The sequence below is a fragment of the Antrostomus carolinensis genome, unplaced genomic scaffold (genome assembly GCF_000700745.2).
Source record: "Antrostomus carolinensis isolate BGI_N321 unplaced genomic scaffold, ASM70074v2 scaffold36210, whole genome shotgun sequence".
NCBI classification, from domain to species: domain Eukaryota; kingdom Metazoa; phylum Chordata; class Aves; order Caprimulgiformes; family Caprimulgidae; genus Antrostomus; species Antrostomus carolinensis.
Genome location: NW_010288419.1, coordinates 10,162 through 26,740, shown reverse-complemented (window position 1 = coordinate 26,740; position 16,579 = coordinate 10,162). Strand labels below are relative to the sequence as shown.

Below are 16,579 nucleotides of genomic sequence, written 5' to 3'. Positions count from 1 at the left end.
AGAGTGTTGCCTTCTCTTCCTGCTCTTTCAGAAGTCCAAGCAGTTCAGGGTGCTGGTAGAGAGCTTTAGTGGAATTTCCTGTGGATGGCATAAAGTTAAAAATCAATGGTTTCTTCCTTTTCATTTTGGGACTGTCCCACTTTACTTTAGCAAACTCAATCAACTAAGTAATTACTAACTAACAAATGACAACTTAGGTCTCCATGGTGAACAGATTCCTTTCCAAAGAGAAACTGAATGATCTGTATAACGATTCTGTACCTCACGATGAACACCATGTTTTGTACCTGAACTATCTTGACCAGTCTTAATGAGCAGCAGTCTCAACAAATGGTAAATATAATTACAGAAAGACCACCCACTTATTAAACCTATATCAAACAATAAAGGCCAGCATCAAATCATAGCTCTCCTCACTTTTTACGTGTTTTGTCACTGCTGCAGCTGGCAAGGTATCAGTGGCAGTTTGTCTTTGATGCCTGAAGCTGTAACTTTATCTCCAGGTTCTTTCATAGAGTCTCCAGATGCCCATATTTTGCCCCAGGTCTCTGTATGTCTGTTCTGTTTATTTAAAGGGCACAAACTTGTATTTGGGGAGTGCTTTCTACTACTCTGCTTCTGCTAATATAGTACTTGGGGCCCTGGCTCTTCTGGAGCAACTAAATGGAACTGTAATTAAACTAATTTTTAATAATAAATGGCACCATTATTCCCATTTGGTTTTGTGTCACATTTTTCCAGATGTACATCTTGCTGTTTATTCTTGTACTGGGACCTTAAAATTTGCTTTTGGCAAATATGTGCTGTGGAAAATACAGCAATCACACAAACCCAAAACACTTGTATGGCTTTTGCAGCATGGTAAAGTAGGAGGAGCAGAAGGCTGCAGAACAAGACTGTGAGACCTTGAAAGTGAAAAGTAGGTGAAACGAAAAGGTTAGTTTCTGGTAGTAATTGAAGTGAGACAAAGGAGAGGGAAGAAATCCCTGCTATAGATTTTAATTATTGTTGTCGTTACAGATGTTCCCTCTTCTTAACTGTTAGAATTTCTTCATTGTTTCTAATTCCTCAGAAAGGAAGGAGACTTGCCAAGGAACTAATTTTATGTCAGCAAAAAAAGTTTTTGGAGTGCTTCTGAAGCACTGTTAGGTAATGGTCACCAATGAACATTAATCTATGATTTCCTTGTGAATACAGCGATTGACTCCAATAAAAAGGTGACCCAGCATCTTCCTGGAATTATGCACTATTTTTCTAAGATTCTCTTCTTGAAACTAATGAAGAAATTGTGTCAGTGTTTTCATGAAACAGCAAGATGTGGCTTTCTCCAAGAGAAGATATGAAGTAGTTTGCAAATAACTTTTAAATTACACTTTTCAGCTTTCTGATATGTGCTTGACACTGCTAGGTTTGTTGTTGGCTCAGAGGTGAATAGTGCTGGCTCACAGAGTGCTTCGTATGAGAACTGCACAACTGCACTGAACGGCACAGGCTTGTAGGGGCTGGGGACCAGGCTGCAGAGGCTGGCTGGGTGGTCACTGGACCCTTGATGGCAAGAAGGTCACATTTCACCACTTATATTAGAACTATCTTCCCTGTTCCTTCATGGTAACCTGGCTTTCTCCTTTCAGGCTCTTCTTGAAGGTTTATTTCATGTTCATAGTCTTTTAATTAAGCCTCACTCCTGCCATCTTTCCCCAGTGCAGTTTTTCCTTGTCATGACATATTCATTCAGAATTAAATAGAAATTAACATGATGTTCGAGTCTTGATCTAACTTGCACTAATGCCATAGGTTTGGGGGGTTGGGGTTTATTTCTTTTATTCTGGTGTGAGACCTAATTTGGGTTATTAGCTTCCCTGTGAGGTAGATTGCTTTCTTTTTCATAAACTGAACATTTATACAATTAGCTGCACAGTATCTTTCAATATTTTTTTTTATGTAAGTGCCAGTGCTGGACATTTCCACCAATAATAAAGGAGTGGCAGAGAATGGCTAAGTTACTTTAAAAATATCTTGCAATATATTTGCATAGGGCCAGGACCACAGCAAATCTGAGCTCAGATAATGCAATCTTTATCATTATGCCTTATTTTTGAGATGTCTGGAAGTGGGAACTTCTGTGGTAACTGCAGTTTTATGGTAGTAATAGAAATTGATTTTGCATTATTATTTTCCAGGTGTCCTTTCAGAACCAATGAGTTCTCCAGTGCAAGAGGCAGATGTGTCACCTTACACACAGTACAATAGCGTGCCATTTCCCCAAGTTCAGCCTCAGATTTCATCACCGCCTTATTACTCCAACTTAGGCTTCCACCCTCCGCAGCATGAGGAATGGTATTCCCCCGGGATGTATGAGCTCAGGAGAATACCCTCAGAGACCTTTTTCACAAGGGAGACAGAGATAATGGATATCCCTGCAGTCAAAAAGCCTAGACTGGGTCACTCCACAGGAAGAGTCAAAGGAGAAGAGCTCTGTGTGGTCTGCGGTGACAAAGCCTCTGGGTACCACTACAATGCTCTGACTTGTGAAGGATGCAAAGGTAGGCTTTCTTCTAGGGAGGGAGCTTCTTCAGGTAACAGATGGTATTCGTCAGATTAATATCTTCCTTCTTAGGAGAACAGTGTTTACAAGTTGGTAAGAGGATATATGGGACATAGAAAATCACTACCATTATTGGAAACATGATTGCCAGATATTTTAGCGGAGAGGGACAAAAGGTTATGCTGATGGAATATCTATTATACCTAAAGATGGCTACCTTGTGAAAGGACTGAAGTACGTTATAGAAAGAAAAATAATGCCCCAGTTTTCATTCCATTCTGCAAATAAATATTTCTTTATCATTTCTTTTCTACCAATAAATGCTAAAGTATGGACATTACTGAAGCCCTAAAATATCTTAATGTGGAGCTCACTGTCACTGAGAGTGGACTTCGAACTAATTTGGGGGTTTTGCTTTATCTATTACAAATTCATTTCTGAGGGCACCACAAACCACACTGGTCAACCACTCTGAATACAGTCAAGGGTCATATAGTTTATCTCAATTATTCCAATCAAAAAGAGATTAATTTCTTCCTGCTGTCTGTGTGAATAGTCTCAAAATAAAAAAAAAAAATTAACTCATCTGAATGCTGTCATAAACCAGATTAAACCCAATTTTAATATGAAGATTCCAAGTAATGATACATTTACTCTGTTAATAAGCTATTCCTATTGTTTATTAACTTCATTATTAAATGTCTTAGCATTTAGAGAGATTTAAACCACCAGGGAAATACACAGACTAAAACCCATGGTGAAAGGAAGTATGTGTTCATCTCTACTGATTCAGTTTGAATTACTCTATGTAACCATAATTTTAGTGCTTTATTGGGATAATTTATTTTATGTTTTCATTCTGCTTCATGACTGCAACATCAATTACAAAGAATAGTTCCCCTGATCAAACATAGTAAAAGTTGAATTATTTAAAGATAATGCATTCTATTTCTACAATAAACTTCAGAGGTGACTAAAGTACTAGCTGATTCAGTAAAAAGATGTGTTGAGCATAGTTACTCTGTTTGGTAAGGTGAAGGGGATACTATGTTTTCTAGACTTCTAATTGTTGTGTATCTGTGGAACTTTTCACATGGGTATACATTACCCTCAAATCATGGTGACCAAAACTGGGCTCGGTACTTCAGTGGTGCTCTTATCAGTGCAGTAGAAGAATTGCCTCATGTGTCTCCCATCCCAGTATGAGATTAGCCCTTCTTTTGGCAACAAGACTGTTTATTCATGCTCAGTGTGTGTCCAAAATAATATGCTGATGTCTTTCTGCAGGACTAGTGCTCACCTTGCAGAACCCCCTGCTCCATTGATGCCATGAGCATTCTTATTCAAAGGGGGAGGCTTTGTACATATTTCTATGGGATTCAATCCTCTATGATCCATGTGTTAATTTTTTTTAAAATTTCTTCCTTGGGTAATATATTCAGCAACACCCTCCATTCTTTTTGTTTTTCTTTCTCGGGCAGAAGAAACAATATTAAGATCTTATTTATTTTCCCTCATGAGAATACTAACCTAAAGATAGGGGAAGGAGTATACACTTCTATATCTTTCTTTACATTACCATCCATTGACAAATAAATATGAACTATTTCATTAATATTTTATATATTATGCAAAAGCAGATCAAACAGAACATTTGCTCTCATACAACATTTGTCTGCAGTACTGTAAAAAAAAAAAAAAAAAAAAAAAGACTTCCTTGAGGTTTCTCTCACTTCTGACATACCACTGTAGAAAATGCTGCCTTGATTAACAATAATAGCATCACAGTTGTGGTTCATAAAGAATGAGGCAGTTCAGGCATTGTTGCAGTATAGGGAGCAATACACCATGCTTTAAAGTCTGCTGCTGTAGAGGACATTTCTGAGACAACCTTTGCGTACAGACATCAAAGATATTTTGGTATATCCTCAGCCTGTATAGTGATACTGGGTTTTAAGGGCCATTTTCAGATGTTACAGAACAAGTGTGACATAGTATCACGCTTGTTCAACAAAGCCACAGAGTAAGTTCTACTGAGAGAAAAGCTGATTGTGAATTCCCTCTGTGCAGGCTGGTAGAATGAGTTTTCGCAGTCTTCAAACCACTCCTGATAATGCTTGATGTCTCTCACGCAAGACTCGGAATACTTCTTGCAAAGAAGGGTCCCGCTTTAATCTTCTCGTCACAAGAGCACCCAGCACGTGGGCATGGGGGAAAGAACGCCAGAGCACACCTTGATAGTCTGACAGAGTGGAGCAGGTGTTTTGTTAGCAATTGTGAACTTTAAAAACTTTTAAACTGAAAAACCCAAAGCAGTTGGCCATCAGGATGGCAGAGATATTTACAAAGCTTTCACCTATGCTTTTAACAGCTGTCCTCCTTCAACTTTTGTAATTTATGTAAGAAAAAACAGTATCAGTAACCTTGGAGTAGCTCTAGCCATAATTAATCTTATTCATGACTGGCTAAGAGAACAAAGCAAATACAATGTTTCCAGCCATTTTTGTAATTTGGCAGGATCAGATAAAAGACTGTGATAGAAAAACCTTCAGCTTTTGGTTACCCCTTCATTAGTTTAACAGATGTCATTTCTGATTTACCTCTAAATTTTTGTAAAACTCTTCCTGGTATAGAAGGTCACACATAAAATATTCTAGGCAGTTTAAGTTCACTTGAATTATTAGTGAATAATATATATATAAATTCCATTCATACCAAAAAGCTAATTTCAAAATTAATTATGAAAAAGTCTGTTCAGGAAGACAATGATTCAAGAGTCACCTCATGATAAAACTGAAAAAAGAGTAGGGTTAAAACTACTTTTTGCAAAAAAAAAAAAAAAAAAAAATTCACTTTTCATTTCACATCATTTAATTTCTTCAAAACTTTGTTTTCAAGAGAAAATATTTGACTGCTTGAATTTTGTTGATTCCTAGCTTTCGCATCCATATTTTTTCATTTTTCTTTCACATTCTTACATACTTTAAAAAATAAATTATTAAAGCTCTTTTTCTTCACTCCTCCATGAAAAAGCAAGTGTATACCTTGTGGTTAGAGTGATAAAGTCATCAATTGGACTTAGATGTCACAAACATTTGTGATTTAAGCTTTTCAGCATTTACTACTAATTAATGTGTCATAAATTACAGGATTTAAATTTAACAAATAAAATTCATAAATGATGTAAAGCAGATGCAGTTGCCTTTAACTGACACTGAGAACCTGCAGCTTAAATCCAGGCATTTTTCTCCCTTCCCTGGCTAGTAAATGGCAATGTATTAAACATCACATGGATGATGAATAAAAATAATGCCTGGGGCTGCTGGAGGTTCTAAGCAATCTGCATTTCAAAAGAGACTGATGCCAGTCAACTATATTTATCTGAAAAGCAGCCAATAAAACAGACAGCATGGAAGAGATTTCAAGCAGGAATTACAGCACATTCAGAGAAATGCCAGATTTTTTGGGACCAGGCTGTGGAATTGGTTTACTGGTAGCTACACACTGGTGCTGGGAAGAGATTATGCAACTATAAAAACACGGGCCAAGTGTGGGAAATTGTTATCTGACAGTGGCAAAATCATGTCATCTATTACCTCACCTAGATTCATCGGGACAGTATCGCAGCTGAAAGCATTCTGAAAACACACAGACAAATCCTGAAATGGACAAAAATTCAAATTCACATCTGAATTTGCCCTATGATTTTGAGTATGGGAGACTGGGTCTTATCTGGTGCCTCTCTTAGTGCATCAAAATGCCATGTAGGAAAATGAGGGTGGTTTAATTGTGTCAGTCAGTGGCGATAAGAAAGCAAAATCTTTTTAATAGCTCTGGTTAATGTAAATTTACATAGGGCTCTAGTTTGAAGTGCATTATAAATCAGTGATGTGCCAGCAGAAGCTCCCAGGAGTCTATTTCACAAACCCACCCTCAGGTGGGGAGGAGAACTGACTCCCTCTGTGGTTGATGCTAAATAGTGTCTGCCATATAAAGGAAAATGTAAAAATATTGTAATGGCACAGTGAGTCACACTGAAAATTCAGGAAACGTTCAAGTCATCATTGTCAGCAAAGACTGTTGTTTTGTTATGATTATTTTATTCTGTTACACTTAATATCTTGAGCACTCCACATTATGCCTGCCGGTCTCAGAGGTGGGCTAGGCAGTAGCCAAACAGGAGATTTGGACAGGCAGAGGAAAGCTTTTCTCATTTTCATGGTTCAGTTGCTGTTTGCAGGTACGACTGTGCATTTCTTGAGTGAATCCAGTAGAACTGCCCACACAGGTGAAATTAGGTGATTGCTTAACTCATCAGGTGGAAAACATTTAGTGAATGAGGCTGGTGTATCTTGTAAAGAGGGGAGGAGGCCACATGTACAATAGGCAGATACAATGCAGCTTCCTTATTAAACTTGGGGGTGGCCACGCAGACCAGTATGTGGAGCTTCTGCAGCTTCCAGGAGCTGAGGGAAGAGTGATGAGTTACTTAACTCTTTTTCTGCACAACCTGTATCTCAAGAGACTTAACAGATTCATATTTTTTTCACTGGCTATTTGTGTGGTGTCACCCTAAATCTCTAGTGCTGGTGCTCAACTTGGCCCTGGCAGGTTTTAGATTTGGATCCGAATTTTCCCCGTACTCACAGTTCCAGGACTTTGGGCTAATGTGTAAAGTCTGGGCCCATCATTTATCATGTTTATTTATCATATTATATGATTTTGATACTGTTGTCAATACAAATATTAAGAATAGTCATCCAGGCACTGAAAGAAACTTGCGATGCAGCAGAACATGCATCATTCAGAAAACCCAATGGAGATCGAGGTGCTCTTCATCTTGATTACTCTGCTGCTTTGAATGTTCTCTTTTCTCTATGTCACTTCTGTGTTGTGCAGGGTTCTTCAGAAGAAGCATCACAAAAAATGCAGTATACAAGTGTAAAAATGGAGGCAACTGTGAGATGGACATGTACATGAGGAGAAAATGCCAGGAGTGCCGTCTAAGGAAGTGCAAGCAAATGGGCATGTTGGCTGAATGTATGTATACAGGTATTTGCATCATGTAGCCAGAGTGTGCATTAAATACTGTATTTGTTTAAGTAGGCTGGTTTAATAATACAGCTACAAAAGATGTCATCTGACAAGTGGAAGATGACGCTGTGCCAGTGCACCAAATCCTGTTGAAAAAGACAAATGCACTTGCAAACAATGGCATTTAGTTGATGGTCAGGGACACAAGGGTGTAAGAGCTGAGAAAATGGTGAAGGAAGGGCTGTCCTGCACTAGATGACAGCTATTAGTCTGCTTAAGTGGGAAGGAAAAGCAGTCAGGGGAAGCGAGTCTATGGGAAAGAATCCCCAGGAGTGACAAGTTTGCAGTATTGTGGAAGCCAGAGCAGGAAAGTCCTGGTGCTTCCCTTTGCTACCCTTTCTGGGGCTCTCCTTGCCAAATTCTTGCTAGCCAAGTCCAAATTTTGGCATTCAAAATTCTTGAGAAAAGAGGAGGACTGCCACTAGCAGGAAGTTTCTGTGGATTTGCCAAGTGTATGTTCCCAGACCTTACCCAGCAATGAGGCAATGCCTGCTAAGGGCCAGGCCTTTTTTATAGTCTCATTAGCTCTTCTCATGGCATTATAGATTTTCCTGCCCCGCATACAGGCACATAGGTAGAACCATCTCCAGAAATGAAGCTGATGGACTTTAATAATGTTTCATATTAAAGCAAGTATTCTATTCAGACTGAGAGCTTATAAACTTAATTGAGCTTCACATTGGATAACTCAGAACAACGTGGATATTGGAGTGCAACTTTAAAGACATTTAGAACTCCATTTTGAGTAAAATGTTGGTCAATCCATTATTTTTGCAAGTTTGCTCCTGAAAACAGTCTATAAACATCTGCTCTTCTGCCTTTCATGAACAGGGCTACAATTTAGTTTTCTTGATGGCTCCAGTCATTGTAGCATACACGTATGTGTGAAAGCAATTTAGGTTCATACAGGAAATTAATCTACTAGGAATTTTTAATATACTTCTATCCCTCAATCTGATCAGATGATGCTATATTAACTGTTGGTTTTATAAGAAACAACAAACTCCATCAACATTTGGAATACGTCGCCAGCATAATGTAATTAATCTTTCATTCTGCAAATTGAACAGGCTACAAAGATCCTGAGATATGACATATTCTCATGCAATATGTAAATATATAAGCAGACACCACCACTGTGATGACAGCATTCAATGTGTCCCTAAGTATCAGAGGAAAATAACTCCCCTGTGGTGCTGATCCCAGAGCCATTGTTCCAAAATTTTGAGGGTTCAAAATAGCCTGAGTGACTCAGTATGACATAAAACCAACCCATCACCAAAAAAAAAAAAACAGGTCAGTGTAAATAATACTGGCTGGGCTTACATGAAACTTTTAAACTGCCTATCCTTTTCACAAACTGGCATAGGTGAAACAAAAGCCAGTGAGTCCCACTGCCATCTGACTCTCTCTCTGCAATGGAAATACTGGGTATCTTGTGTTACTCATGATTTAACCATAAGCATGTTCTAACACAGTGCAATGAGGATGTTTGGCAAGGTACTATTTAATGGCTTTTAAGTAGGAGTATGCTGTATAATTGCTTTTAGTTCAAGGCAACCCAGGATAGTAAAACACAAAGCTTATAGTAGTATAGAGCATTTATTTGAAAAAAAAAAAAAATTACTAGGAAATAAAAGCCTACCTTGAACTTTGTTTCACTTACTCATTTTGTAGGATTGTAATTGCAAGCTCTGTGGATTCTTTTTTCCCTCTGAACAAGGAGGTAAAGTCTTATAAATATTTATGGCATCGCTACTCAACAATCCTACTCCTGCCCTTTATACACAGACAGATCAAAATTACTAACCATCAGTTTCAGTCATTTTGATATGAATTGCAAGTTTCTTAGGTGAAATGTCTACCTAGGGAAGACCCAGGTTCTGTCACTCTCCCTGGAAGGTAATACTCATTTAATACCCATTGAAAACCAGCTATCTCTGAGGTAACAAGTAAAGTCCTGTTTGTCACATGAGTTTTCCAGCTAACTTAAATGGAGACAGAATAAGATGTCAAGGTACTACTTAGAAGCAAGAAACAAAAGAAAAATCTGTCTTACTGCTTAAGGCAAATGTAAACCAAATTTTCCCTAAGAAAGTAGTAGACCAGAATCTAAGCTGGTGGAAAACAGTACAAGACCATCAGTACTGCCAAAGGATGCACTGAATAATTTAGAAAAAGAAATCTATGATGCTGTGTGGCAACACAAATTACATGGCTCAATACCAATTATTATCTCTATCATTCTTATTCCCCTCCCTTTCAAGGTATTATTTGCAGGTCTTATTTTAATCATGTAAATTTCCTCTTCTCTCAGTAGTTCAGGTAGGTTATTTTATATAGTGTTTAAACAGGAAATTAAAAACATTCCAAATGAAATTCACTGTTTTCATGGTATCTTCCTCCACCATCATATACTCTCTGAATGAGCCTCTTTTCCTGCTCTGCATTTTCAAAGGTGGAGAATGGGAAGGACACTTGAAAGAATCTCCAAAAAAGAAAGAAAGAAAGAAAGAAAGAAAGAAAGAAAGAAAGACTCCTGTAGTTTATTTTTAGATGAATAGTTAGCTGTTTACTTTTTCATTTGTGTTTTCTGCCTGTCTTCCACAGGTTGTGTAGGGTACCCAGTGTCCCTTTCTTTTGTTAGCACAAGCAAATTGCTAGTTTTTATGACACCCACACAAGGATGCTCCCTGGTTCAAGATACTGAAATGTAATCTAGAACAAAAAACCCCTCACAAAATGCAAAAATCCTTTCATTAAGGCAAGTGAAACTCTATAGTAAAACTAGGGCTTTTATTAAATTGCCTAATACAATGAAATACAAAATAGCAAGACCAAACAGGTAACATTTTAAATAAACACATTTTAAAGGTACATTGCCAGCCTGATTTACTTCTCAGCCTACATTTTCAGCTGTTGGTCTCGCTATGCAGTGACACTGTAATGGCTTAAGCCCCAGAGTCCCCTCTTTTGAGTGGGCTTTCTGTATGAAGATTCTGCACTACAGCCATAATGCTGCTTAAAGATTATTGAAAACATCCAGTACCCTTTGTGTAAGAACAGCTCACCTTGATTACTGTTTTGGATTGGATGAGGAGCACACTTTTTATGACAGTCTTCCAATTGTTCCCATTTATTTGCACTCTGGTTCAGGTCTTGGAGCACATGCAGGGGTTTTCTTTTGGGTGAAACTAAAGCAAAGAGACACTCTAGCACACCCTCATCGCTAATGGGTTTTCTGTCTGTAAAATCAGATTAGAGCTGGTCCAAAGAAAAACCCCTGACCTGTACACTGTGTATGGATGCTGGGTCACCAGAAGCAACTGGTTTTCTCTGCAGATGGGCTCCTGCTGGGCTAGACTACTCATTAGCGTATACTTAGTATGACTTATAATGACATGTTCAGGAAATTATCTGCACAGGTAAGTGGGTTTGTTAGTGTACCTATTCAGTGCCTGAGATATGTCTAAATCCAACTGCTATCTGTTGTATCATGTGTTCTAGGTCTGTTAACAGAAATACAATGCAAGTCAAAAAGGCTACGGAAAAATGTAAAACAGCCCCCAGATCAGACAGTCAATGAAGATAACGAAGGCCATGACATGAAACAAGTGACATCTACAACTAAAATATATAGGGTAAGAAAATTCTTGTAATAATTCATACAGTGATGTTTGAGTTGAATGTGGATAGTACAGTGAATATAGAGTACTTTCAAACTCTCTGGAGTTCTCTGTATTCATTAAAACTCCATATCCCAGTAAGTCAAGGAAATACCTTGAGTATAGAGGTAGTTCTGATATTCTTTGTCAAAACTCACTAAAGCATCTCTAAAATCCATAAAGTATTTTTTCTGTGATACGTATGTTGAGTATATATCACATATGGTGAAGTGTGATATTTCCTTATTTCTAATAATAAACCACACAAACTCATGCAGTTTAGAAGCATTATACAGCTCTCTTCTGTACCCACAAACCTCTTGTTTGCTTGGTCTCCAAATGTGAGAAAGAGATGTATAGTTTTAGGAGGTGAAGCAAGAGATGCTAGATCATTTCTATGACTGCATTTCATGATGAGTGCTTTTTTTTTGCCAGTATAGGAGAAAGTAGAATTTACCCCAGAACAGCAGAACCTTCTTGATTACATCATGGATTCATACAGTAAACAACAAATACCACAGGAGGTGTCAAAAAAACTAGTAAGTACATTGATTAATTAGTTTTTGAGATGCTAATAATGAAGCTAAGGATTACACAGCAGAAAATATTTGTACTCAGCATAAGTAGGTGTAGTCAGTAGTAGCGCAGACTATGCATAAAAGCTTACAGTTAAAACATGCTGCAAGTGGGGCACAATCTCTCTCATTCAGTCAATAGTTACATCAGATCTTTATTTATCAAACTTAAATGCTAAGAAAAAGCTTTCAACTCTGGAATACACTTTTATGCTCAAAACTAACCGTTGTTGATTTGAGCTTTGCTTTTTTGCATTGTCAGAATAGCCACTGATGTGAGTTTGACTTGCAGCCAAGCTTCCTTTCTATAAAGACATCAGCCTGGAAGCTTGAAAATATTTAGGTTTTTTTTAACCCAATTCCCAACATTTTCCAGGTTTGAATTTTTGTTTCATTCCCTCTTCTTTCCTTTTCTTTTCTACCTTCCATTTTCCCTTTAACAATTCCCAGTTTTTATGGTAGGATGGAAAAAGGTTGGGAAACATGGAGAAGAAGGAGAAAGGATTTAAAACTCTTATTGTTTTTAAAAACCCCAAACCAAAATGACTGTAGAAAATAATTTCCTAGGTCATCAATTTTGAAAACTAAAAGGGAGACCATTGCAGGGGGAATGTTGAATAACCCATAACCAACTTGCAGAATTTATTTCCATGGGAGGTTGAGGAGGTCAAAACCAAAAATATATTTTAAAAATAGACAACTTCATGGACAGCGAGGCTTTTGGTTAAATATTATGATACACATAGAACTTCTAGTTCAGGGAGTTCCTAAATCATTCATTGCTAGACATGACACTGAAAGTGCAACAGATATTCCAGAAGAAAGGACACTGTTTACTTCTTTTACTTCTTATATTGCTTTCCAAAATAACTGTTATTGACAACCATTGGCCACAAATTACAGTCTTAGATAGACCTATTGCCTGATCCAGTCTAATAATTCTTGTATTTTATGCTCTTAAATGTGAAGTGACAATGACTATTAACAGATTTTGTTTGGTTTGATTTTTAACAGCTACATGAGGAATTCAGTGCTGAAGGAAATTTTCTGATTTTAACAGAAATGGCAACCAGTCATGTACAGGTTCTTGTGGAATTCACCAAAAAACTACCAGGTATATCCAATGTGTTGGAGCAACTGTTGTTATTGCAAAGTTTTTATGCCTTTTGGTTGCCATTTGGCGATTGTTGTGTATGTTTTGAAGACTATATAAAATGCCTCCTTCCCTGACACTATGCATTCCTCAGATACCATCTAAAGAAAAGGAGCTTTGCTTGGAGGAATAATACGTTGAATAATTCAAACTCTGCCACTCTGAGATGTGGCACTCTTTAACTATTGGAAAAAAAAAAATGCTCAGATAAAGGGTTGTGTCTAGAGAGATTTTATTTTCATATGTCACTGAAATGCCAAATAGTCTGCCTCTAAATTACCACTAACACTTGTCAGACTCTGCTTCACTCGCTTTGCTGCTTTTCTAGCAAAGCTTCTAGGTCATGACATCCAATGAACTGTGAATCCTAAACAAGAACTTTCTCTAGTTGGTGGCACCAATATTTACAGTCCTTGCATGCTGTGGTATGGACAAGCACTGAAAACTGGAGTATATTATTAGTATTTTTTTAACTCCCAAGTTGATGTTACCTCAAGAGTGAACACTGGGTATGGTACAGGTTCCTTGTAACCAGGGAAGGTGCATTGTAAAGCTTAGCTGTATGAAAATATTTTCTTGGCACTGCCATCATGTTGACCCTTCCTTTGTGTGTTATAGGCTGGCTTCAAAGCCTAGCATTGTAGTTGTGACTATATTTTTTATGCTAACCATACTGGCTTGCAGGAAATGAAGAAGGGAGGAGCTTTGTAATTGAATAATCTACTATTTTCAGTGTTGACTTAGAGTACACCTGTCAGGATTTAACACCTTTTTGTAGCATTCTCTACTTTTATCTTTTTTCTGTGCTTCCCCACAGAATCAGGTGTTGGTTATAAGGTGGGTACCTGCACTGGCAAATATGAGGAGAGTTTCCTTTAATCTTCAACTCCCTTTTCTTCTTTAGAGGAGCAGCTGTGTATTCACATAAGTTACAAAATTTCCCCTGGTTTCTTAGTGGGTTTTAGAGTCTTTCCCCCCTGCCAAAGCGAAATGCTTATTTAAAACACAGCAGGAAGCCTCTGTGTAAAATAGCATATTAGTCCAAAAGCAAGGTGATATATTTAAAATTAGATGCTTCAAATGCTGATTTTTCCATCAGTGGATGGAAAGAGCTGAAAGCAGCATGGCAGTTGGAGAGTTATATAAAGAGAGCTCTGGTGAAAACATGGCAGAAGATGTTAGGGAGCAGCATTGGGCTAGACAAAATTCCTCACTATCAGTTATGCTACACCACTAGATTTTGCTTATCATGTTCCTTTTAAAGTACCATGAACAATGAAGCACAAGTCTAATTTTCATAAAATTTGGTGAGGTTCAAATCTGTGTCATTTTCTGGAATCTGGGTTTCAATTTCCACAGCACTTGCCAACTCTACTGACATCAACATTAACGTTATGCAGATGTGTAACACCTCATGTGCAAGAATTTCAGGGCAGAAAGTAGTGGGGACTTTTCTGTTGCTGCCTTACTTATCTCTAACGTCTCTCCAGGCTTCCAAACCCTTGATCATGAAGACCAGATTGCTTTGTTGAAGGGCTCAGCAGTAGAAGCCATGTTCCTCCGTTCAGCTGAGATCTTTAGTAGGAAACTTCCTACAGGACATACTGTCCTTTTAGAAGAAAGAATTCGCAATAGTGGTAAGTATCTTGTTTAACGAGGAAAAACAGTATTTTGCCCTTGGAAAGCTAGTAAAATTGTTTATTAGCAATGAAACAGGTTTATCTAAATGTTGTTCTTTATATTAACTAGAACAACTCTAACTCAGCCTTGAGTCTAAAGGTCATAAGGTAAAAGCTTATTTATAGATACATTGCAAGTATTATGAATAGCACTGTATCAAATAAACCCAGAGCAAGTCTCCAATGATAAGCATAAAAGGACAATGAAGAAGAAATACCACCATTTCAAATTATTCACATAAAATATTGATATTTATGCTTTCAAAGGCAATCACTGTAAGAAGGAAAGAAAAAAAGATTTTAGGTTGTTACTGGAGATGACTGAAGGGAACCACCTATTCTTATGGTTGGTTTGGTAAAATTGAATCACACTGCACCAGGTGCATAGAAGAATTATAAACACAGCATTTTCTTAGTATGTTTTCTGCTTCTTAAGGGCCACCAAAGGTGCAGTGGCTATGATAAATTCTACTAGTTCTAGACATAAATCTTAATAATTATGAAAAGCCAAACAGGGCTGGATATTCTTCGCTCCTTAAAGCAGGCAAAATCGTGTTTTGCATTGTTATATATTCTTTGTGCTCCACTGAAGCAATACTGAATGTTTCACCTTTTCCTGTATTGACCAGCAAACTTTACCCAACCCTCAGCTATCTATCATTCACAATTCAAATGTAGCAACAATTCTGAATCAGAGAGCCTGTCTATAGATTCTGGCTTCTGGCCTTCCTTTTTAACGGTCAGAAGGAGAAGAGACAGGAGAACATTTAACCTCAATACGAGTCATAGAAATGGGCTTGAACTCAGTTCTGAAACCCTTAAAATCAGTAACATGAAGGTACTACTGATGTATGCAAAATTAGGCCAATTCTTATATATTTGAAAACAAAAAGGAGCTAGAAAACTTGAGAATAACTCACTTGATCAAAATATGTATTCAGTTTGGCTTAGCATACTCCTTTCTAAGTTTATACTCTGTAGTTTTTTTATATTTCTTTCATTTTAATTTATTTTAAGACTCTATTTTTTGATGGACTGGAAACGGTGACTTCCAGAGAAATATGAATGGCTTTAGGTCCAGGTTTTGCAGGCAGAGAAGTATGCCAAGAAGGCCAGAGATATTTCCTGGAAACTGTAGTGAGTTGTCATTAATCCAATTGTCTTCATTAAGTGATTTGCTATTGGAATATAACCTAAATTTTTGATAAAAATAGGTCTTAGAGAAATGAATCCGTAGGAATACATGATTATCGAAAGAGCTTCTCTCCTCTAATCTATACAATAAGCATCAACGTTCTTTTTCAAGTTGTCCATTGTTCATAAAAAACAGAAGCAGGAAATACTTCAATCCAGGATATTATATAAGCCATTATGTCATACTGATATTTTTTTTCCTCACTCATAATTTTAAAATACCCTGTTAAATCTCTGCAACTATTGAGTCCAGATGAGATGCAATATTTTTTGCAAGTTTGTACTAGACTTAAAGATATTATTTTATATCATAACATGACAAGCTAGAATATGACATTGTATCCTGCATTAATGTTTACCTGTCATGAAGCATATTAAAAAAATAGCATTTTGTGTAGAAGAAAATTTCAAGACAAGTAACAATTTCAAATGTGGTATTATTTATTCCAAAGGAAGATTTCCTGCAATTCTTTTTTTCTGTGGTGAAAGAAAACCTCCAAGGTAAATTAACAATGATTTCTGGATCAGAATAAAACCTGGGCTGAATAGTTCCTAAAAAATTAAATACAGTAACTTTTTTAGTATGTATATATACACATATATATGTTATTGCTCTTGGAAAAGGCTCTCAACAATATCTTCCCTCAAGCCAGGATCAAGTTGGGGGACATAAG

General features: G+C 37.2%; 1 protein-coding gene across 1 annotated transcript in view; it reads left to right on the top strand.

Annotated features, from left to right (window-relative positions):
- Nucleotides 1-16,579, top strand: part of NR1H4 (nuclear receptor subfamily 1 group H member 4) — a 40,246-nt gene that overhangs the window by 13,693 nt on the left and 9,974 nt on the right. The window contains exons 3-8 of the mRNA XM_010166720.1: nucleotides 2,181-2,543; nucleotides 7,445-7,585; nucleotides 11,147-11,280; nucleotides 11,745-11,843; nucleotides 12,894-12,993; nucleotides 14,523-14,669. Coding sequence (XP_010165022.1) covers nucleotides 2,181-2,543; nucleotides 7,445-7,585; nucleotides 11,147-11,280; nucleotides 11,745-11,843; nucleotides 12,894-12,993; nucleotides 14,523-14,669 — 984 coding nt within the window. The remainder of the gene's footprint in view (nucleotides 1-2,180; nucleotides 2,544-7,444; nucleotides 7,586-11,146; nucleotides 11,281-11,744; nucleotides 11,844-12,893; nucleotides 12,994-14,522; nucleotides 14,670-16,579) is intronic.